The sequence below is a fragment of the Leptosomus discolor genome, chromosome 4, assembly GCF_034619465.1.
Source record: "Leptosomus discolor isolate bLepDis1 chromosome 4, bLepDis1.hap2, whole genome shotgun sequence".
NCBI lineage: Eukaryota > Metazoa > Chordata > Aves > Leptosomiformes > Leptosomidae > Leptosomus > Leptosomus discolor.
Window position 1 is genome coordinate 16,454,745 of NC_141394.1, and position 24,413 is coordinate 16,479,157.

Here is a 24,413-nt window from a genome sequence, read left to right on the forward strand (position 1 = left end):
TGCTGGGAGATTTTTGTGGCAGGTTTTGAATTGTAATAAAAAGGTATTACTGTACAGTCTTAGCGTGGTTTTTTGGCTCCTAATGATAATATTTGTATATACCAAGAACAAATAATGACTTTTCTTCTTTGCTGGATTCATGAAAGCATCTACATAGGAGCCTGCAGGTTTCCCCCACACTGAAGCGAACCTCTGTGGCATCTGAGGCTCCAGGGCCTGTATGCAAGGAATTAAGTGTTACTAAATTTTGCTAGTTTTAAACTGTAACTCTGTTTTTACTATTTTACTGTTTGCATAGGTATGCACTAAAAATATGTATTGGGTAAACACCAAATGCTGTCAGGATTTATGTTTACAAATATTAGTTTAAATTCTCTGCAAGTAAATATTTTAGTATTAAATATGTTTTTGATGGAGAGTAGAGATGTCTGCTCAGAGAGAAATGGTGGTGGGGAAGAGCAAGCCAGCATATAGTCTTGTTTCTTTACATTTACTTGCCATTATTATTTTTCTAGACTAAGATGCTTGGATCAAACTGATTCAGTTGTTTGCTAAAATGTTTGTTGATAGAAACGTTTATGGCTGGCATGGTCACTGATGGAAGGTGAACAGAGCTATTGTCTTGTGTTCATCGATGCTGTGGGCAGTCACTTGCAGGAAGTCTATAAATAATTCTTAAGGTAAAATTTACCTCGCTACTGCTTATAATCTAAAGAGAAAAGCCTGCCGATGCACGGGGTTGGGGCAGAGAGCTTCAGCTCGCTCAACTGCCAGCAGCCTGCAGAATGGATGCTCTGGTCTGGCCTGCCTGTTCCTAAGGAAGGGGTGGAAGGAGGGGAGGAAGGGCCACCAGCAGCGCGTGTTCTTTGATGGATAGGTAAGGGCGACCATCACCGGCCGTGGCGAGGGAGCGGGAGCTGGCTGCGGGCCTGGGAGACTGTGTCCAGGAGCAGTGGGGCTGGCCCAGCCTGGCCGAGCAGAGGGGTCCCCATCGAGAGGAGCAGGGTTGGCCTGAGCTGCCGGAGCAGAAAGAGAGGGGCAAATCGCAGCCCCCTCAGCCCAGTGCCAGAGGCTCCCTGGCAAGGGGGTGGTGCAGCTGCTCTCGGCTTTCCTCTCCACCAGAAACAGGGGCAAGGTGTGTGCTGAGGTGGAAGCTGAGCATCTTGCAGTTGCAGCCACGTGTTATTCCAACTCCAGCTATAATGTCCTTGAGTTTTCCTGCAGAAAGTACACCACCATATTTTGAGTCGTGATGCCTGAGCCTGCATTAGGGTTTGGGTTGTTGTAAATCATGGAGAAGCCCCAGCAGGGAGTACAGTGGACCGGCCCAACTTATCCCAATTTCTGGTTTTTGGTTGTTTGTTTTTTTTTTCTGGTGTGCCCCCTTATTGAGCTGCAGAAATGGCTGTTTTGTGGAAATTATTTGAGTTTTTTATATCTCCTCCATCCTGTAGATTAAAAAAAAAAAAGTCATTGCTGTGAATTATATTCATTTGTCCTTTGTTAATCTGCAGACCCGATAATTTTCACATAAAAATATTTTTCCTTTACTCTTATGATTGAAAATCCAACATGTCATTTTCTGTCTTCTTGTGACGAGATACCAGAATCAGATCTGTCACTCATGCTCGTGAGTAAGCCCCGCGCTCTGTGGGGAGTTTCCCATTCTCAAATCAATAAGGTTAGAATGTTTTCCCCCAAATACTATTCAGTAGAATATTCCGATTAATGTGAGTGGAAACAGAAGCCTTTTGATAGGAACCATCAAATATATTTTAGCATTGTTATTCCAAAGATAATGAGCTAACTAAAGCATCTGAGGTGGCTAAGGGAGTGATGGAGCTGTGATCATAGAACCATAGAACAGTTTCAGTTGGAAGAGACCTTCAAGATCATCGAGTCCAAACTTTGTCCTAGCTCTATGAACACCACTAAACCATGTCCCTGAGTAGAACATCTGCCTGTCTCTTAAACACCTCCAGGGATGGTGACTCCACCACCTCCCTGGGCAGGCTGTTCCAATGCCTGACAACCCTTTCAGTAAAGAAATTCTTCCCAATATCCAGCCTGAACCTCCCCTGGTGCTTCTTAAGGCCATTTCCTTTTGTTCTGTCGCTTGTTACTAGGGAGAACAGACTGACCCCCGCCTTGCTACAACCTCCTTTCAGGTAGTTGTAGAGAGCGATAAGGTCTCCCCTCAGCCTTCTCTTCTCCAGGCTAAACAGCCCCAGATCCCTCAGTCCTTCCTCATATGGGACATGCTCCAAACCCTTTACTAGCTTGGTAGCCCGCCTCTGTACCCCGGCCAGCACCTCAATGTACTTCTTGTAGAGAGGGGCCCAAAACTGGACACAGTACTCAAGGTGTGCCCTCACCAAAGCCTAATACAGGGGAATGAATGATCTCCTCCCTGCTCCTGCTGACAGCACTATTCCTGATACAGGCCAGGATGCCATTGGCCTTCTTGGCCACCTGAGCACACTGTGTGGTGGTCTCTGGGGCAACCTGGGGCAGTCATCATTGTGGCTGTGACATGCACAAATATGTATAACTTGCATTGAGTGCTGTGAACACAGAGAAGTGAAGCACCCAAACTGGCTGGTGATTTCCCTTGGCAGTCGGCGACCTCTTTGCCCGCCTGAGGCTTGAAGTAGCAACTGCCAGTCTTGGCCTTTTTTTCGTATCCTCAGAGCATAGGGTCTGTTGGTGGATGTATAGGATATGAATGAAGCACATGAAATGAAGGTGGAGTTTTCTGTTGTTCAGAGGTGTACAGCAGTGAAGTAAGTTGATTGGAACATGTATATTGTGTTGTTTAGTTACTTTCAGCTTACTTTCAGTGATTTCCCAGTTACATGTATCTCAGAAAGGTTAAATAGGTATTTATCGAACTTCTTTATGATCAGAAGGAAGATTAGAATCTGTAGGATTGTCAAAGTTACTGACAGCTTTAGAAGAGGAGGTAGTGCTGATCAAAATGAGCCCAGTTGATTACAAAGCTCTTTGGCGAAGGAGGGATTAACACTTGCAGCAATATCAATATGTTGTATCTGTTGAGAAAGGAAGGTAGTTTATGCATGGAAATACGTCGTGTATAGTGGAGGCCATGCAGTCTCCTTGCTCCTCTAAAGGTGTCCCATCTCCCCAGGGGCTGGATGGGACAAGCTGGGTGAGGGAGCTGCCTCTGGAGTCCAGACCCTCTCCCTCTAGGTTTGTTGTAGAGGAAACCAACCCAAAGTGTTGTGTTGGAGTGCACTGGCTGGTCCTGCTGGACCTTTTCTAGCACCATCAGCACCATAGAATCGGTGAAAAAGCAGAGATGCAAAGTGGTGATGAAATAGCATTAATAATTGGCTTTGGCTAGGGGCTGTGGGGAGTTCAGCAGACCATCCATCTGCCCTTGTGCGTTTTTAACTTGTCCGCTGCTGTAGCCACTTGCTAAGAGTAACAACTGAGAAGCAACAAGCTCCCTCTGAAGACTTACATTGACGTTTTTCTGTGTATGTTACTTGTCATACCGTCCAAGGGTTTTGTTGCTGTTGTTTGTCTTCAGCAGGTTTGCATTCATGATCTAAATGTGATGTGTATTGTTAAATTCAAACAAGGATGTCCGAGTCCATCAGAAAATGTTCTTTTTGGAACATTCACCTCAAAAGAAGCCAAATGCTGACTTTAAAGAAACTTATGCTTTTGAACCCAAATTAATCAAGTATTTGAATAACATATTCTGGAAACATACTTTCTCAAGTCAGCTAGGAAAAATACTGCGTGGTGCAGCATGCATAATAGCGATAAACCAAAGGAGTTATCAGGAATGCAGTCTTGGAGCATGAGCAAAATTAAGCATCGTCTAACTGTGTTATACACCCTGCAAAACAGTAGATTAGGAGTAATGATAATAATTATCAAAGCTGTCATTGGATTAAAAATAGTATTAACTCCTTAAGAGGAAGCACTGTTCATCAGCTTGTACTAGAACAGGGAATTCAAAAACCCTGGCAGATATTTTATTTTATTACTTGCAGGAAGTACACTACAGCAAAAGTCCAGAAGCATAAAGACAATGATTTGTTACAGATTCTTATGTGTTAGAGAACTTACATGCCTCTATTTGTTGCTTAACTTGAAGCACACTTCATAACAGTGAAATTCTGTATTGTTACTGAATTTATTCAGAGGTGAAACTAAAAAGCACTTTAAAAAATCAAACCCAAAATACCGTAAATGGCACATGAGATATGAGACACCTTCAGAAAATAGCCAGCAGTTGTAAAAGTGTCCGATTGACATGTAAAATATCCCCTTTACTTGTGAAATTGTTCAGTTATCCCATTGACGTTACCTGCTCTTTTTGCATTTATTTACCAAACACTGCAAAGAACATTGCTAAATCAGAACAGTGATTTAGCACGCTACAATTAGTTTGCATTATGGTATTCATATCAATGGAAGACTTGCCAATCGTGTATTCGCTAGACCTGTTAAACAGTATTTGGCTTATTAAACACCATTTTCTCTGCCTATGGCATTGTAGGAGAGTTATCACTTGTATTTGTCTTGTGACCTTGGTGCCTCCCTCTCCACCATGTTCTTTTAATGATGGACTGACTGAATTTGTAGCTGCAGTCTAACAAGAGGCTAGAAATGTGTTAAAGGATGTAACAACTATCACCTTTTACCAGTTTTTGCAAACAGTTTATTATTTGTGCTTATAAAGTGAAATTAACTACCCTAGTGTTTACTTACATATATACATATCTATCCAGTGTCTCTGTGTGTGTGTATATATGTATGTACTGTAGCATTTAGATAATTTTTTTCAATAGCTAGAATTACATGTATTTGTTCCTCGTTTGTGTAATCCAATAGCTCTTTCTTCTAATAAATCATAGACAAAATGCTGTGTGACAAGTGAGGGAACCACTGCCTCTTTGGAGTGTGTAATGTATGTGCTTGCATTGCTTCAGCATCCAAGTAGCCCATATAGCAAAGTCTTCACAGTGTGCCTGGTTCCTAGCTGAAGCAGCTTCTTCCATTCCCCTTATTTTGAGCCTTGGGTGTTTGCACAAGATGAATTTTATTTTTTTTTTGCCTGCCTGTGTTTATATCTGTATAGTGGGTGTAGGGAGAGCAAATGCCTGAAGTATCAGGAACTGAAACGGGATGTCTTAGGGCTGGCTTAAGACCAAGATGAAATACATCTCTCCTGGCAGCAGGGGTGCTTGAGACAGCCCTGTGATACTGGATAACTTATTTTTTTAATCGGTTAGGCTCATCCCTACCTCGGCTGACCTCCTTTGTCGCGCAGCGGGCTGGTCTATGCTCAGCTGCTGGGGCCTCATGCGTCCCTCCTGGTGTAAGGGCAGGAGAAGAGGAGACGCGCAGAGTGAGCGATGCTCTTAGCATGTTTGAGGTTATGTCCGTCGTTTGGCTAGGAGTTCGCACGTGTGCCCCAGGAGAAGCCAGCCAATGCTTGGCCTGGGGAAGCTGCATGCCAGCGAAGGACACAGCAAAACCTGCTGTTGCTCCCCACCTTTGTTGACGTGCTGACTGGAAATGGTGCCTACTGGATTCACGGTGCCTGCCCCCCTTGGCATCCTGGAGGAGACATCCCCCCATGCCACCATGCTATCTCTCGCCCTCATCCCCCCTCGGGCACTGCCGAGCCCTGTGCCCGGCCAGCTCGGCTGTTGTGGTGTCAGTGACAGGCAGCAGCTGTCAGAGTGTCTCACCCCTCCTTAGGACGAGTGTCCATTCTACTCGGACTGCATTTATAACATGTTTTGCTTTCTGTGCCAGAGACAGTCAGTGAGGAATATGGTTCGGGTCAGTATTTTCTTAGGGGCTTTTCCAGAGAAATGCAACATATGGCTGCTGGCCCAGGGGAGCTGTGCAGCCCCTGTGAGCCTTGCAGCTCCGGGGAGCCATGTCAGGCCCAGGAAGATGCTTCTCTGAAAATTTTGATGAGGTAGAAAGTAGAAGCAAGGATTAGTGTCAATAAGTGGCTGCAAACATTTTTCTGTGATTCCCACCCCCGCCCTCCCCCTCCCCCAGCAGTAGAGCTGAGTGGCCTGTGTGCTTGGCGCCCTTCCTCTCCAAGCTGTGGATTTTTCCAGTCTTCTGGAAGTTGATGCTTCTACTGCTGCTTTCCTTTTTTTTTTTTTCTTCTTTTTTCTTTTTTTTTCTCTGTTTTCTAGTCTTTCATAAGGAAGCTGACAGGGAATGAGCTTCAGGTGAGAGCAGAAAATTGTTGCAGAAAGATTGCTCAGCAGGCCACCTTTCCCAGAGAGGAAAGGGCTGCAGTGGGCTGGGGTGCCTGGGAATGCAGTCAGGTCCCGTCTGCAGGAACTCCAGAGGTTCTCGCAGCTGCCTGCTTCTGTACTCACTGCTTGCTGGCAGGGGCATGGTCATCCAGCCCTTAATTACTATGTGACTTTCACCTTTCAGTTGTAAAGGGACAGACAATTTAATTTATGGTTTTAGTGGCAAAAAGATGTGAGTCGATCAGGATATTAATCAGCTGTTGCATTAAGATGTTGATGACTACTGATTTTAAATGAGTTTTTAAATACTTCAGAATAGTTGCTGCAGGTACTGTGCAACATAGTCATGCACGTGACAGAACAAATGAGGTAGAGAACCTAGTGAGTATATTTCGCTAAAAATGTGGACTTTTTTACTTATAGCAATCAATTGCCTAGAGTGAAATCCATGGCATTGCATAAAGTATCTAATGAACTGTAATAATTAGTAGTGTAATTAGAAGCGTCAGTGTTTTTAAAAACTGTTTTCATTGGGTTTTAGCTATGTAGAACAATACTACAACTATTAGCAATACAAAGTACAATAGCAAAATGCATATAATTGTATAATATGTATTGTATAATAATATAATTGTATAATATAATAATATGCAAGCTGCATCATTATTTAAGTTTTTCCAGACCCTGTTTTTTAAAATTAACTCTGTCGTTTCTACCTTTATGACATTCTGCAAACAAAAATTACCAGAGTGGAGCAATATTTTTTTTTTTTCAATAAAATTTTGCAAACACAAGTGAGTACAAAATTCATGTTCCAGGCACACTATAAGTGGGGTTTTTTTAAGAAGTAGAAGCCTGCTTTTATAGGGGGCACGGAGTACTTGAAATTTCACAGAATGAAAACATCCTCGTGTTTTGTAGTTTAAAATAATGTTTCACTTTTATTTAATTGGCAAAAGGCTGAGGTGAAAGAGAGGTGCTTAACCTTGTGCAGGATGATGAAAATTGCATGCTGGCAAGATTAAGTGTGTATTTTGTAGGGCATTTCTCTGCATAAAGAAGAATATGTTCTTATAGCTGCTGGCATTAGAAAGAATCTTAAATCTTGAAGAGACCGACAAGAATAAAAAAATCCTTGATTTTGTGCATTTCTGTGGATTAATGTACAGTTCCTCTCTCAAAGCTACCCAGGTCAGTTCCCTGGCAGCCTGATGGAAGGTATGCTGAAATTAACTGGAAGTAGGCTGTTAATGTCTCATATGTTTTGGATCAGAGCTCCAGTGAATTCCTTTCTTCCTTGTAGGAGACACTTCAGCACTGTGTCAGAATAATTTAAAAAAAAATAAAAGTCTTTCCAAGGTTTATTTTATTTTTTATTTAAGCAGTGAGGGAAATTTGTAATTGGACATGGTTATCAAAATATGTAAAAATGGTGCCTGGAAATGTGTTCTTATCTCATGTAATTGCTTTATAATTGTTAGGGAGGGGAATCAGATTAGGGAGGATGAATATTTCCAATGCTGAAATGAATGTATTTTTGCAAATAGTGACTATAAGTCTGCATTCCTTGGAAGTCAGTGGGAGTTCTGGGGTTTTGAGAATTGGAGCTAGTATTTGCAAATTCTCGGCTTTATGTAAGCAAGTTTGTGGGTTTTTTGAAGGAATAATCAAAACTTTTAATCAAAGCTTTAATTTATGTTTAGAATATTTTTTAAAGTAGGAAGTGTTAATCTTGAAGGTATAATTTTTTTTTCTTGACTTCTGTTTCTCTCCTACTCTCCATTATCTCATTTAAAAATAAAGGAACACTTCCATGAAGTTTACAAATCAGTAAATCAGTGACTGGTTTTCATGCATACATTGAAGTGAGTTTTCGTTTAATTTTTTTTTTTTTTTTTTTTTTCCTCGAGTGTGCTGTAGTGAAACTCACCAGGACTTGGTGCATGTTTTTGCTGAAGTTGAACTATTTGTGTGGGACATCAGAAAAGCATCGAGCAGTTTTAGTGAAAATGCTTTTTTTGCCAATTATTACCTTTAAACTAAAATTTTGTATACGTAAATTTACTGTTTTGATGTCAGTAACTTCATTTGGGAGAATAAATCATTCTTTAATGCCAGTAACTTTCCTAAACTCTTCTAAAGATAAAAAGAGTGTGTAAACACATCAAAGCCTGTGCTGTAGGTTACGGTACAGATGAAGATTAGAAAGGTAAAACCTGACCTTCTGTGGAAGTTGTGCTTCACAACCATTATGGAACTTCTGAAAAACATGCCTGAAATAGTTTGTTTACATGCTACTTCCGGCAAAAATTGTTTCCCCAAATTTGGTACAACAGCAAGTATTTTTGCTCCTATGGAAGCAGGTTTAATTTTGTTTTCATGCTAACCAAATTTGCACTTTGCTTGACACTGTATCTGGTGCTTGTCTGTTCTCTTGCTACTGAGTTGCTGCAGCGGTTATAATATAAGTGTAGTAGATACTGTGTGTACGGAAGCAATACCAGCCCTGGAAACAAAATAGTAACGCTGAAGTCCTATAAAGTCTGCTTTAAAAGTCCATGAGAGTTCTTGAACAGAAAAGAAATCTTCCCAGTTCTGTGAAGGCAGAAATGAGGACATGAAGAATTGGTTTTCCTAAAACCATCCTGGGCTGACCTGCAAGTTGGGGGCAGAAACTAATTTATCAGCCTGTGTATGCTAATGCCTGGCCCCGTGCTGTGCCTGTGGGCAGTGCTGCTCCCTGTGACCAGTGGGTGCCTACCAGCTGAGCCTCCCACCTGCCCCAGGAATGGGAAAGGTGCCATTGTATCCTGCTCTGATCTGCGCCTGTCCCAGGAGGGTGTGTAGCACTCAGGCCTCTGGGGAGCAAATAGGTTTGGTCATCTGTTCAGAAATCCTGTTTGAGGGAAACTGGTGCTCAGACTTCTTTATCCTTGTTAGGAATTGTTTGTTCTGAGTATTTCTGTATTTTTCGCTGTTCACTTGTACGGTCTGGGAGGGAATCAGCCACATGATGTAAAGAATTTATGCTCTGTATCGATGGAGTTTTACAGTTAGCATCTTAGATTTTTGGTGTGGAAAGAAAGACTACTTATCCTATACATTACACTTGCCAAAATCAAACACATGGTAAAGCAAGATGCATGTCACATGTTACAGCCTTTACTGGTATCTTTCAAAACTGAGATCTAACATGAGACGTTTAGTAAGATGCAAAGTAATTTAAACAAGGCTGTTGTTGACTTGAGTAGTTACTCTAGGCAATTTTGTTTCTGTAGTGGGGTGGGGGGGAAAGACTGTCGAGAACTTGAAAATTAGTGTTTCCAGCCCTTCCAGGAGTGGAAGCAAAAGCTGTCTGTTTGCTGGAAAGCTAGGAATCACTCCGTTCTCTTCTATCTAAGCTGAAAATTAATTTTTAGACTGGAGGGACTGCAAAATATCAAAGTTTAAATATTGAATACTATTAAATGCAGAGTTAAAAAAAGCATTTAATTTTTAGAAATTGGGCATGGAAGTCAAAGAATCAGTAAAGATGTTGACGTTTGGATAAAAGAAAACAACTCTTTTCTGATAGTAAGATTTTTTGGGAAAATGTCAAGAAGCTTCTGTGGATATTTAGAATGTCTCCAGACATAAAATGGGCAGGGTAAGAGAGGAGTAGTCATAAATTCACAGAAGGTTTCAAGGGTACATATTAAGGCAAGGGCACATCACATGGATGTCCGCTTCATGTAGGTGGGATCAGTGTTTCTTTTATTTTTGTTTTAATAGTGGAAGGAGCAATCAGACTGTACTTATTTATAATTGTTGATCGTTAACTCTAATCCATGTTTTCTGCATTTACACATGTGTTTTCTCTCATAATGCAGCATAGCTGTTTTCTTTGTCCTTTAATGACTTGTTTCCTCTTCAGTCATGCTTTCCTTCACTTCCTTTTGGCTCTTTCTATTAACTCTAGCCTATTCTAATTTTCTCTTGCTGCTGCTTTTTACCCTTGCTTTCCTTTTTTCCCTGCCCCTTAATTCCTCCCATCTTCCTGTTCTTCCTTGCTTCCTGCCTCCTACCACTGGGTCAGATGGTTTTGAGCAACCAAGATGTGGGAATTTCGCATGACACATGTGGCACAGTGGAATAGAGCAGTGAACTGAGAAATTTATCCTCAGAAGTCAATACTAATTTTAGATTTCCTCATTGCTGGCAAACACCTACCTTTATAGACTAGGAAACCTTAGGAATAAACCCTCAGAAGACAGGATTCCCTGTGGCACAGTTCCGTTGAAGCCCTCCTGTAGAAGTGGGTGCTGGCATCTCTACAGCTCTAGAGGGCATGAAGCAGTAGAGTATGTGCACTCGTGTCATGGGGAAATAGGAATATGAACCAAACTACTTAAACCAGCACCTTATATTTCTGCTGGAGTAACTTGATTTAACAAGTTAAAATGTCAGTGCTGGGACTCTAACACTTCCATTTCCTTTCTCTGCTTTCATTACGATGGTACTCCAGGGTTTTTAAAAACATCCACCAAAAGAAGGAAAGATCATGAAAAACACGCTCTTAATTGCATGCAGTTTTTAATATTCCTGGGATCTATTTTGAAGGGTGCATTTGACAGAGAGAAACCCAGCAGCCCCACACTGAATCCTTTGTCCTTCCTGCAGGGTGAAACAGTAGATAGCTTACTGTAAGTGTGGCTGGCTGCCAACCCGTGGCGCAGATTCTTTTTTTAATACTGTAAACTGGCAAGAAATCAAGAATTGCCGTTCTTCCTTTTATTTACTTTCCCTTCTGTATTAAAGAGCTCAGTAAATAAGAGAAAGTTAAATGTTGAGTGAAGGTTTCATACTGATTAATCATTGAATAGCAAAGAGTTACCAGTTTGGGGGGGGGGGGTGCCCCCTTTTTTCCATTTCTTTTTGGTTGAAACTAGAAATATCAGTTGCTTCATCTGGAATAGATTATCACAGGGAAAAGTCTGTGCAGAGTTTGAAATGAGGACAGAGCAGAATGCATCCATCATGCATAGTTTAAAATAATCTGCAAGACTGCTTCTGATTTGATCCTTAGATGTACTTCCTCCTGATTTTCTTCCAAACTTGTGTTAATAATGAGTACTCTGTCTCTGGAAAAGACTTTTTTTGTAAAATATACCCCCAGCCTCTGCTTGTAAGTATTTTCTTATTTGTACAACTAAGCTTCCTGAAATAGCTGCTGAGTTTTTTGTTTTGCTGTTATATATAAAAGTGGTAGAGGGGTGTGGAGTTCCTTCTGCTGCTTCTCAAATTCAAGGCATGCCTTGCAAGCTACTTGTGTTTGTGCTACAAAGGGAATCGGCGTTACTGCTTTTCTGATGATTGTATCGCTAAATTATTGGCAAAATTATCCCCATGGAAAATAATTATGTTGATATTGATATTATGCACATTTTAATGATTTATATTGAAATATATTTCTACATGAATGATATCGGAGGTCAAATAAAATTTAAAAATTAGTGTTGCTGTTAAATACAGACTTAATGTGAAAAATCAGCCCACAACAGATTGTTTTAAATCCCAAAGTGTATTGTGGTTCATTCAGAGGTCTGTTCATCTTACTCAAAATATATTAATCAATTAGTAGTATCAATGTATATTTGTTGCTGACTTGAACCTCATATGGGTCATGTATGTACAGCTCTATGAAAGCACTGTTGAAAGAAAGCATGGATTCATGTTCTGTTTCTTTTATGCTTCTTGGCTAATTGGAAGTTAAGGTTTCTGGAAGTTATAAGGAATATTTTTTGTTTTTAAAACAGTGGACTGTGGCTGAAGAAATCTGGACTTGGTCTGCCAGATTTCTTCAGAAATAACTTGGTCAAGTCATTGGTTGTTTTTTTTTTTGTTGCCCTCCCCCCCGCCAGCGTTCTTCATCTGTAAAACGGAGATAATCCCTTTCCCTTACTAGATGACAGTATGGTACAGATAAATTCATGAATGTTCTTGGGACAATGCAGTGGTACTTAACGGGTTCAATGTAAGTATTCACATTAATCATTCATGTTAAAGAATGATTGAAAAACTGCATTAACTCAAAAGTTGAGAGTGTGTTATCCCAGAAGCAGAAAATGTCTGAGACTTGAGTTTCCAAACTGCAATGCCCAAATGAGGGATACAAGAAATATTTATGCAGGAAATTTTGTAGTTTACAAGTTTCCTTCCTTTGGTTCCTTCCTTCCTTTAGTTAGAAAGAATTTTTTTTTTTCAGACTCTGCTGGACGAGTCTGGATTTCTGAAGTAAATTATTTTCAAATATAAAAGGAATAGGCACATTTTTGTGGGCATTTGTGTAGGTGACTTGGAACAAAAATTAATGAGTAAATAAACTATTTCAAGATGATTAAGTTTGAGAGATGATCTAAAGAATTGAAAGCAACTTTTCTAAGCAATAATTTAAAGAAACCCTTTCCTGCAAAAATATGGATCAGAAAATATCTAGTCTGATGATAGCCGTCAGAAATCTTCCCCTCATTCTCCCTTTTCTTTTGTCGTGGAACTGGATCTTGAGCTTATTCAAGATATGTAGGGAAGATTTCTTGAAAAATGACAGGTAGAACTGTCACAAACTTGTTACCATTCCGAGGGTGTTGGATAAGATGCATAATTATCTTGAATACAGTTTCGGTTTTGCTGCCTTTTCAGTGTAGCATGCCACGGGGAAAACTCAAATGCGTTCTTCAAGGATCCCCAATGTTAAGGAAAGAAGTAGGTAACAACTCGGTTTTCACTGGTGTTTTACAGTCTTTATTTTTGGTAAATGTGGTTGCTTATTTTAAATATAAGTGACATTAGTTTCATTCCTATTTTATCACCCACATTAGGGGAAAATAAAGAAATATCTGCACAGACTTTGATGTATAGTGTGGCCGTGTGGCTTGAGAGGAGTCTACTAATATGTGTTTCTCCTTTTTGAGCAGATAATCTTGAAAAGCTAGCGGATTTCAGTATATATTTTTAAAATGCAGGAATAAGTGCTCGATATAAATATTACAGTAACTTTATTTAATGAAAAATAGTGTATTGCAGTAGCATTTCATAATGACTCTTACCATGTTCAGGTAGTTCTGTGGATCTCAAAAGCTAGATTTTTGTGCTCCATTAGCTATATATTTGGAAGAAAGAGAAAATGGTTTTATCATTTGTTTCCTACTGACATTGTCTGTTCTGATGGTAAGAATTTTCCTTCGCTGTTGCAGAGTGTGGCAGGAGATTGCAGATCCTGTGTCTGTACATAGACCTGGTACCTCAGAAACAGTCTTTTATCCGATATACCTGTAAGGCAATTATCATGAGTCAGGTGAACCCTCCACCCCAGGTTCCTTGTTATGGGTCAGGCCAGAGCAAGACCTTTCCTGCTCAGGGAGCCAGTCTGTGAATTAATGTCAGTGAGAATTACGGGTAAAATCCCCAGCCATGGCTAGTGTCCAAAATCAGTAGCAAGACTGGTAATTTAAATGTCTGCCCCTCCTGGATGAAAATGAGGCTGCCTGCATCTCACTTTTTCTCTCATACTAACAAGGGTCATTTCTGATTTGTCCAAACAAAACCAAGAAAATAGGTTGGAGGAGGAGGAAGAAGCACATCTTGCTCCTTTCCTTCAGTAAGTTCATGTTTGTCCTTACCAGTAGGTCTTCCACTTTTGTTCCCCAGCTCCTTAAAGCAGAGGAGGAATGGCCTGCTGATCGTCGCTCTCAGCAGGTCACGGCATAAGCTGCTCTCTGTTTTATCCCCCTGGCAAGGCCATATACCACTCACTGCATTCACTCTTTCCCTTCCTTTGCCAGGTCACGTCTGATTTTTCTCCTCTCGAGCAGGGCTTAGAACAACTACAGTCCCGGCCAGCTCCTAACTCCCTTTCCTGAGCCAGGGGCTGCCAGGCAGAGTGATGCTTGCTGCCCCGGGACCTCCTTTACCTTCCAGGCCTCCTCCTCTCCACTGTGGCACCCGCAGTGGTATCAGCCACAAAGGGATTTTCTTTATTGCATTAAGCTTGTGAGAGAAGATTTAGTAGGTGTGTCGCAAGGCCATTAGCCTCCTGTGACCTGGTGTGTCAGCAAATCCTTTCATGGCTGTGAAGAATTTGTTTTGGTTTGAGCAAATTCGTCTTGAAGTATTAGAGCCATCTTGGGGAAACTGTTTTCTCTTCCCATGATGCCATCTTCTTAATTCTCAGTGGCTGGACCTACTGCTGGTATTTGAATCATCATGCCAGTCTTGTGTAATATCCCATCTGGCAATGGGAAATTTAAAAATACAGCTAATTGAGTTTCCTTAAATCATATGGCGGTAAAATCTTTTCTAACAAACTTTGACACAGAAGTAGAAATTTTATGTTTGTGTTAATAATGTTCATAGAAGATGTTCTGGTATACTTAGGGCAAAATGACATTGCAACTTTTGGAGAACAACTACAAAATCTATTTAAAAAAAAAAAAGGTGTGAAAAAAAAAAAAAGTATTGCCAGATGCATAGAAGGAAGAAATCTGTGAAAGTTTGTTGATGTTTGTCTACAGTGCAAACCAGTTAACAAGTTCTTTCCCTACGTGCACAAGCAGCATCAGATTACACCACCTTGGAATCTTTAAATACCTTAAAGGCTATTTTCTTTGATGTGAAGTTCACTTTGCGACACCTTGGTGATAGGGATGTTAGTTAATTATTATCTTCATTATAGGTGTGGCATTGTTTAAATAATCTGAAAACATATCTCGTTTGTGGCATGCTGATGCTGCTTGCGCACATGTATCTGTTGTACATGAGCCGCCTTCCGATTGGGTGTGCTCATAATAAAGAACAGAAAATGGTCTACCATCCTTCAGATCCTGAACGGAGCTCTGCTGAAAGGTCATTGGGAAAGATTAAAGAGTCTGAGCTTGGAGAGCTTGGAAAAAAAAGTAAACAAAATAGCATTTTTAGGTGGGATGCAGGTAGGATTTTACTGTGCAAGTACGAAAATGAGATCTGAAACAGCAGGTTAGCCTCCTGCCAAATTCCAGATGACACAATGACTAGAAGTGACTTGGTCTGGGTCTTTTGGTGTGTAAATTCGTTTCCTCTATGACTACAGAGTCTTTTTTTTCTGGGAATTGCTCAGTCATCATGCCCAGGGGACTGGATTCCACAGGAATGTACAGGAGAGGTTTCTAGTTTCTTTGGCAAATTCGTCAGAAGAAGGAATATCAGTGTCTCTGTTAGATGGCTATACCACGGTAAGACCTGCTGCCCAATATTTGGAGTCTGAGGTCCCGTTGCTGCCCTTGCTTTAGGGCGTTCAAATATTTTTTCACATAATTATGAAAAATTGAGTGTCTGGAGGCTAGAGTAAATCCCAGAGCAAGTGCATGCTGACTCCACCTCACTGAAAATAAGTCATTTTAACCCCATAAATCTTCATTTATCTCGGGCAGAGATGGAGACTCGCTCTGGCCACACGATGAGGAAGGTGACTCACGTGTTCCAGCTCCTATTCCAAAGACCTTTCATAGGCTTGACATGCATTAGCTATTGGATAAAAATGCAGACCCTAACTGGAACGATGTGCTGCTAAGATGAACTTCCAGATACGGGAAGGATTTAAGACCTGTTCCCAGGATTTTTTTCTGCTGGCAAACATAAAAAGCTTTCCACTTAGCATGATAATTTTGGGGGATCTTACTCTGAAGTTTTCATTCTCCTTGTACATTGCTTAGGAAGAATAAGCATATAACTTTTGGTTATGGATGATCGTTGATGGAATTTAATGTTGTTTAATTATGATAATCAAAGGGTCAAATAATTTCATGAATTGCTAGGTATTGTTTCATTTTTAGTACAGTGAAATATGATTCCTGGGGTTGAAGAACAGTGAATGTTATGGTTCTTTTACCATCTGGCACTGTGACAAAAAATAGCCTATCTTGTGTTGCTCTAGCATGATGAAAAAAGAGATAAATAAATAGGATTTATGAGTTTTCTTTACAAGGCTTTTCCACAGGGCAATTGATTTTATTTTAGCCTGTACAAGACAGACCAAGATAAGAAAAAAATTGTATTTCTCTCTCTTGCTTTCCCAGATCCAGTGTAAATGAAACAAGACTGATATGTACTTACTGATCTTTAAAATACCCCAACAGTTTGTATTTGGCTTTCTGAAGAGAAGATTCTGGTCCTGTATTGTTAGTTACTTCTGCAGAAGAAAATAGGGGTTTTTGCAATAATTTTGAATGCCTTTGGGCCCATTTATGCGGAACTTTATAGTAGTTCATGTCAAGCACCTTGCATAAGGCTTTTTGGGGTGGGAACCTTTCTTTTTAATTAGGCTGCAGATAAAGCAAAAGTTCAGCTCTGTAACATTAATCTGTTGGAAGTTTCTGCAGTGACATTTTCCCATCAATTGTGTATTCTCTGTCAAGGTCAAAAATACCACTTCTTCAAAAACGAACACATAACCTTTTGTTTAAGGAAGTAGTAGTCTGCTTTGGAAGAGACTTACACAAAAGATTAAATTGGTAGAATCGGGAATTCAAGGTAAATCAAAAGGCTTTTTGTGCATGTGAAGAAGTTCCTTTTAATACTCAGCTGAGGTATTCCACATTGTATAGTTAGACAAATGCAAAGTTAAGTAACAGAAGTCAGGATCAGACACAGTTTGAGGGTTTTTTGTTTGTTTTTAAAGTATATTGTTCTTTCTAGGAGAATATGCTTTAGGTTAATACCAGGTCTGGCTGTAAACTGCAAAATTGGCTTGTCATCTTATTGAAAAGGTACATTCATATTGAAGGCAATATAATATCATTAAAATAATGTTTGCCATGAAGAGAAATGCAATGTAATGCTATACTTAACTATTTTATAAGAGTCAAGCTGTTCTGATGAGAAAATTTCAATACAGTTTCTAATATAAAAATGTATTTTGGAAGTCTATAACCTTCTTCAACATCTATCCCTTGGAATTATATACTGGTTGTCTTCTTGGAAGGAAGAAGCATGGATGTCATTAATCATTTTCAAAATATGAATGAAATTATAAATTTCTCATAAGAAAGGTACAAGTTTAATTTTTTAGTGTATAGATGGTTAAAAGCTGATATCAGTATATTTGTCATAACAGATAAGTATGTTTTTGAGGTAAAAAGTAGCTGTTTGCTGCATTAAAGACATTAAAGTTTAAAAACTGCTTAAAAAAATGTGCAGTATAATGTCTATAGCTTTATGTGTAAAGACCCAGTTCTATAGATGTACCCAAAGAGTGTTAAGCAGAGTGGGATGTAACCAGGAAGATGCTTCAGGACCGATCGTGTAGCAAGACCCAGTTAAGTCTCTGTCACCTCTTGGGGGCATGGCACGTTCTGGAGGCTATCTTCTGGATTCAGAAGGGTCGCTGTTTCAGGGAAGTGGTCGAAGTCTAGGGCAAGCTTTTGTTTGGTTGGGCACAGGTGTATCTGCATGAATGTTTTGGTGTGCGTCAGGAGTGCACTTCTGAAGCAAGTCCGCTCATTGTCCTGGCTTCCTGCAGACGTGCGCACATTGCCGAATGGGCTCAGAGCATGCAGATGGGTTTCTTTTCAGGCGCCACTAAACCAAAAGATGTTTTCAGCTTGGTAATACCTATTCAGTCAGTGGGACCAGGCTGGCTCTAGTTGAAAGTGAAACCATCTGAATGAAAGGTGAACACTAGGTCCTCGGTATCCTATGTTTTGCCCTCAAGATTGACTCCTATGGAGTTGTGCTACTGGCTGTTGTCATGGCCTGTCCTGTCTCGGCCAGTGACTGATAGCAGATGCCTAGGGAAGACGGTAAAAGGCAAGCACATAGTAGTGCTTTCTCAGTACATTTTCCCAGCTTTCTGCAATCTGCATCTCACAAACTTCCTGAAACAGAGATGGTATCTTGGGTTTAATACCCTTGGTAGATTTTTATTCCATTAGTTTGTCTGATTGTTTTTAAAACCATGTGCATTTTTATTATCCACAATATCGTGTGCAGTGACTTCTGCGGTAGAACAACATATACGTTAAGAAGTACCTTCTTTTGTTTGTTTTGAATTTGCTACCTGATAATTTCATTTGGTGCTCCTTTGTTCTTATCTTGTGGGAGACAAATGATTCCTTATCCACTGCCTTTATGCTGCTCCATTTATCACAGATCTCTTTGATACCACCTTGATAGTTTGTCTTCCAGGCTAGAAAATCCATGCCTATTTAGTTCCTTGAACAGAACTCATTTCATACCTTTGATCATCCTTGTTCTTCTCTCTGCCTTTCCTAGTTCTGTTACATCTTTTTTGAAACTGGAGGACTGCATCAAAGCTAGATAACATATTCAGTGTGCAGTGTCTGTCATTTAAATGCTGGCTTAATGGCACGTTCTGTGGTGGTCTACATTCCTGATAATTTTTAACAGTATTTGATTTTTTTTGATTGCTGCTGAAACTAAACCGTCATTTTCTTAAATGTGTCCCTAACGAGTGCAAGATCTTTCTCTGTAGTGGTGACGGCTCATCCAGAGCCAGTATTGTATACATAGGGTTGGGGTTGTTTTCCTCCCCACCCATCCTCACCACCACTCCCTACAATTCTTTATAACTGTCAACACTGAGTTTTGTCTCTCATTTTACTATCTAGTCCTTTGCTGTGTGAGATCATTTGCAATTCTCTCAGTCAGCCTTTGTATTGGTATGAGTGACTTAGTATCAGTAGGATACTGTTTCTGCACACCGTTTTGCCCCCTTTTCAACCCATTTATTCAGCTATGTCCTATGGATCCACTATGGAACACTGATACTGGCCTATTTTCATTGAAAAACTGAAAAGTTTAATACCATTTTTTATTTCCCATCTTTTAACAACTTAGTTGTTTGGAGATCAAACTTGTTGATTAATCCAATCATATTTGTCTTCACATCCATTGATTCTTTAGCAATGTTAACAGATTTATGAGGCAGTTGTGCAAATGCCATGTTGACTCTTCACCAGCATGCTGTATCCATCTCTGTGTTTGAAGACTTTTGTTCTTTGTAAGAGTTCCTACCAATTTGCAAAACGTGTATGTCAAATTAATTGTTTTGTAGTTTTCCGAATTCCCCTGAGAGCCCTGTTAGGAGATTGGCACTGTGTTTGCTATCTCACATTTTTCTGGTACAGAGGTGGGTTTAAATAAGATTAACATGAGCAGTAATAGCTCAGATATGCGTACATGAGTTCCTGCAGAAGTTGAGGGGACACCATCTTGTGCTTGTGATCTGTTGCCATTTGTTTTCCCATATTTCTCCTCTGACCTTCAGCACTGACACTTAAATTTCAGTCTTGATTCTCAACCCACCAAAAAAAAAAAAAATTCCAGTCAGGGGATCATCTGCCTAACCTCTTGTTCTTGTTGTTTGGGTTTTTTCTAGTTTGGTTTAGTTCTGTTTCTGCTTCAGCCTTTTCTGCTCTGTAGAAATTCATAGGTAGATCCATGCCAGGGTTTCTCTTCAGACAGAGATAGATTAGATAATCCAGAGACAGAATAGATAGACTTTTCTCCTTTGGGACAGTCCATCAGCTTTCTGCTGCCTTTAATCCCAGGCAGCAAGAAGGGATCAGAGCAGAGCTCAAAGTGAAGTCTGCCGATGAACCTCCTTTGCGAATGCACTGATGAGTTGGAGGAACTTGCAAAACTTCTGAGTTATGTGGGCTTTTTTTGTTTGTTGTTCATTGTTGTTTGTTTTCAGTGGCTTTTTGGGGGTGGTTGTGTTTGGTTGGAGTTTTGGTGTTGTTTTTTTTTTGTTTTGTTTTTAATTTTTTTTAATATTTCCTTTAAAGACAGCTAGGAAACTAAACATGGCAGTTATCTTAGTGCAACATTAGGATTTCATAATTAAAGTCACAATGGCAGGAAATGCAGAAGTTTAGGTTTCGGTAGCAATATTAACTACATATGGACTGTTTTCGCTTCCTGCTTTTCGTAATCAATTCTTACTTACGTATGTTGTGACCTACAGTAATAGCTGGGCAACTGGCAAAACACGATGATTTTTATCCTAATGGTGTTCCTGGGAAGCGTGTGCATGGGGAAAATAAATTTTTGGGTAAAGAGTTCAGGCATAAGAAGTTTAAGTCATTTGCTCTGTTCTGTGTATGAAGCTTACAGAGCTTGAACATGAATGCAGGCTTTCTGAGTCCTATCCCAAAGTTTATGTATTTCATTTTGTTTCCCATAATATTACTAACTTTGCTGAGATTTTTGGTAAGACCTCCCTGTAAGCAGTGGAGAGCGAAGGGGATAATGAAAGTGTTTGGATCATGAACGACTGTCCAAGGAGGAGAGCTAGAGGTGGGAGAAAATGGGGATACTGTGAACTCCTGGCAGACAAGGGTGCGAGCATGTCCTGAGAGGCTGAAGCTATCTGTAGGGAGACAGCAAGTGACTTACAGATACCTATGTGGAACTTTGTTTGTCAAGGGGACTCGGCAAAGTGAGTTGCCATGTTATGCACAAGGTCATTTCAAACCATGTTACTAAGTTAGAGATCATATACTACAAGAAAGCAGAATATGAAATGCTTTAGGGTGCCCTGCATGTAAAAGCAGTAGACATGAACAAAAAGGGAGGGAAAATAAATGAGTTTGAAGGGTGTTCTTGGTTTTGTTTTCAGTTAGCTCAGGTAGAGGAGGCTTATCAGGAATGTGCATGATGGAAATGTAAAGTGTATAGCTGTCCACTAACACAGATGACATGGCACAAGAACCTGAAAATGGGTAGATTTGTGACAAACTTAGGGCTGAAGTGTGTGGCAGAGGATCAGTTGAAGACTGACTTCAAGGCTGAAATCTTGGAAGTTCAGGGACTATGTAAGAACTAGGGTTAACTTCAGCAAAACCTCTAGAGTTGTTAGAACTGGACACAAGAGGCAACAGTTTGGGAAACTGAAGTGACAGGTCGCAGACCAGGGGTCTCGTGGATACTTGCAAGGAGGGTATTTGCACAATGGACGTGAATGTACTCACCAGCCTTGACAACAGAAGTGCTGGACCTTCAGGAGATGCTTGCGGATCTCCACAGCTATTTGAAGCCTCAGAGACCAATTCAACATTTTATTTTTTGTTCAGTTCATAGGTATTTGTAATTACTGCACTGTATCAATGTTGATGGTTAAATACTTGTACTTTTCATTAGGAAAGCAAAATGAAACTGCGCCTGTAAGGTGCTTGGTGTGATCTGGTTGGTGTTGGCTGTCATGCTGTGCAGAAGTCAATATTGCCTGTGAAAAATACCAGACATTAAATGAAGCCAAAGCACGCAAGACTCCTGGGCTTTGAATGATTCTGACCAACTCCATGCTACCTTTGCCCTCTTCTGTCTTAATATATTGTTAATACTGTATGTGGTTCTATTGTGTCTGCGATGTTCGAATCACCATGGAAATTTTTTTTTTTAAAGTTGTCTCATATTTGTAACTCAACAGTGAGTAAATGGTCCATAGAGCCATTCTTTTTCTGTCTTCTGTCATTTTCAAGTAATCTCAAGCGTGACTCCTTTATAATATGAACGGTGTATATTTCCAGTCGTGATTTAATGGTTTGGATAGGGCTAAGGTAATGAGCTGAAGGACTCAAGTTGATGATCTCATCTTTTAGCCGACCAGCCTGTCTGAAATTTTTAGCTAATCACTGCTCGTACATGAATACTCACTCACCTAGAATGTTTCTTGGTACTTCAGAATTTTTCGTATCAAGCATGGGGTGAATTTATAATAATGAATCAAATGGGACTTTCTGTTACTTGAAAAAAAAATTTGGTACCTTTTTAAGATAAATGAATTCTCTAAGTTTCACTGTACTGATACATCCCTTGTTCATAACTTCAGAGAATTTTCGAGCAGTGAAGATCAGGTGTAGTGTTTGATGGGAAAAAAAAAGTTTGTTAATGAGCAGAGTTTACATCAGATTATGCAGAGCCTCTCAGTGCACTAAAACTGTTGTATGGCGTGCTTCATAGAAGTAATATTTTAGTAAAGGAGGGTCTCATGTGACATTGCTTTTCATCATTGTTGAGAAACAGTGATGTTTGTCTTTGGGCATGAGCCACAGCACACAGATTTGTGGATGAATGTTTATAAACCCAGAGTTTTCAAGTACTTGTGGGGTTTTTTTTTGTTCTTGTTTGTTTTTTCAAGGCTGACGGAATTGCATTGATTTAGCTCTGTGTATAACATACAGATGTTTTGGTAGGTATATTAAAGGTCTGCATTCATCCCACGGGTGGATTTTTGGACTAAATTGAGGCATGCAAGTTAGCAATGCAGCTGCTGTGGTGTCTATCTGTAATCCATAGGAGCAGAGAGGTGCTGCCAGAGGGTAATTTGCAGGTGCCTTTGTTTCTGTTTTCAATGCACAGGTAATGAAGAAGAGAGCAAATCCATTCTCGTCTTTTTTAATTCTAAAGTACTGTCATCTTTTCAGCAGTGGGGTTTGTCATTCTACCTCCGCAGAGGTTTGCTCAGTCACAGCCTAGTCTGTGTAGGATGCTATGCTCATACTGTTGTTTTTTCTTGTTAAAGCTTTGCTAATGCGACTGTCAGGTTGGTATCTTGCACTGTTTTGTATCTGCAGCTAGCAGAGCTTAATTTTTGCATCCCTGTCATGTACTAATGAACTGAGTCTTGAGTTCTGCTGTTGCTCCTTGAAAACTAAGTGCCAAATTTGTTTCCACACAAAGCTCCTTCACTCAAGATGTGAAGTAGATTCAGATGTGCTAGCATAGACACTTTGTAAAGTTTGTCTTTCGCTGTTTTCTGGCTACTGATGGGAAGATTTGATTGCAAGCCACTTTCTGGCTATGCGATCTTCCTCCATACAGAGGTTTGTAAGAGGAATAGGGTGGCTCTTTTTCAGCACTAGATATTCTCAGTAGCATACGGCACATGTAAACTTGAAACATTAATAAAATACAAACTTCGGAAGGATGCCGATGTAAAGAAGGATGTTAACTTCTAAATAAGTTTGCACTTATATTAGTTCAGAAATAGTAATTTTCAGGAGCAATGTCTCTACTAATCATGTGTTACAGATTGCTTTGTTTGCAGCGTGCTTTAGTAACCTGGACATATGACATTTGTAATGTCACTAGACCACTGCAATTTTGCTGCTCTTTCTAAAATTGAACACTGAAAACACATTAAAGGAGTCTGCAAATAACCTTGCTGTTATCAAGTAGTAAATCCAGTGGCAGTCTAGGATGCTTTTAGAACTAGCTGTGAAGTGGATAACATAGTTTAAGGTCGGTATTTTAGATGGTTGTTGTTAGAAGAATTGACAGAACATAGGAAGACTTTTGAGAGTTGGGCAGTTGAAGATCCATTTCAGGAGCTACATCATCAGTGCTGCTTCAGTTCTTCATTGGAAGCCTACTACTGATCTTGGGTATAGCAGGTTGCTGCTGCTTTTTTCCTCTTTACACGTACACAATTTATGACTGTTTTAGCTAAATTAGCAGGTGAGTTTAGCTTACCCTTTGTAGTCATCTACCACCTAGACATACCTTCACTTAATCGAGAAATGTAAGTGTACAGTAATGCTCTCTTATGTTGCCTGTGCTATTTATAATAGCAAACAACCTCGATACACAAGTTTCTATCTAAGTAAGTTTTTGTAATTATTTATAATTTTATGAAAACGAAAGAGTAAGAGAGGGCTAGTCTCAGGTAATATAGTCAGTCCATTGGACAAAGGAACCTGCTGTAAGGGAAATTACTCAGCTGTTGAGTGGAGAACTGTGGTTTCTCACAAGACTTCCTATATCTCACTGCCAGGGGTGGGAATGATTATTGCATAATGAAAGTGCAAAAATTTGCCCTTTGGTTTGTAACTGATGAGGTTTTAATGTAGCTCTTCAATAGGTAGAGTGGCAGAAAGCTTTATTATTTTGAGTTTCATCAGTTTTTATAAAACAGATAGCAGAACAGGGTAACATCTAGTAGGAGAGAGCTGGGCTTGACTACCTGAAAGGTCCCACCCAGTCTTATGTTTTATGTTTCTGGCTAGAGGAGAAAGGTGACCTGCCTGTGTGAAGGAGGTTTGTATTGTCAACAGAGAGTCTCATAATTGGGGAGAGCCTGTGAGAGGAGGGTGTTTCTTTGCAGAGAAAAATCAAAGT

At 40.0% G+C, this 24,413-nt stretch overlaps 1 protein-coding gene across 3 annotated transcripts in view; it reads left to right on the forward strand.

Moving 5' to 3' along the window:
• Positions 1–24,413, forward strand: part of NR3C2 (nuclear receptor subfamily 3 group C member 2) — a 211,513-nt gene that overhangs the window by 24,671 nt on the left and 162,429 nt on the right. Inside the window, exon 2 of one of the 3 annotated variants that reach the window (XM_086464584.1) lies at positions 19,844–19,911. The exons of the other annotated variants lie outside the window; for them this stretch is intronic. Coding sequence (XP_086320710.1) covers positions 19,844–19,911 — 68 coding nt within the window. The remainder of the gene's footprint in view (positions 1–19,843; positions 19,912–24,413) is intronic. 3 annotated transcript variants of the gene reach the window in all.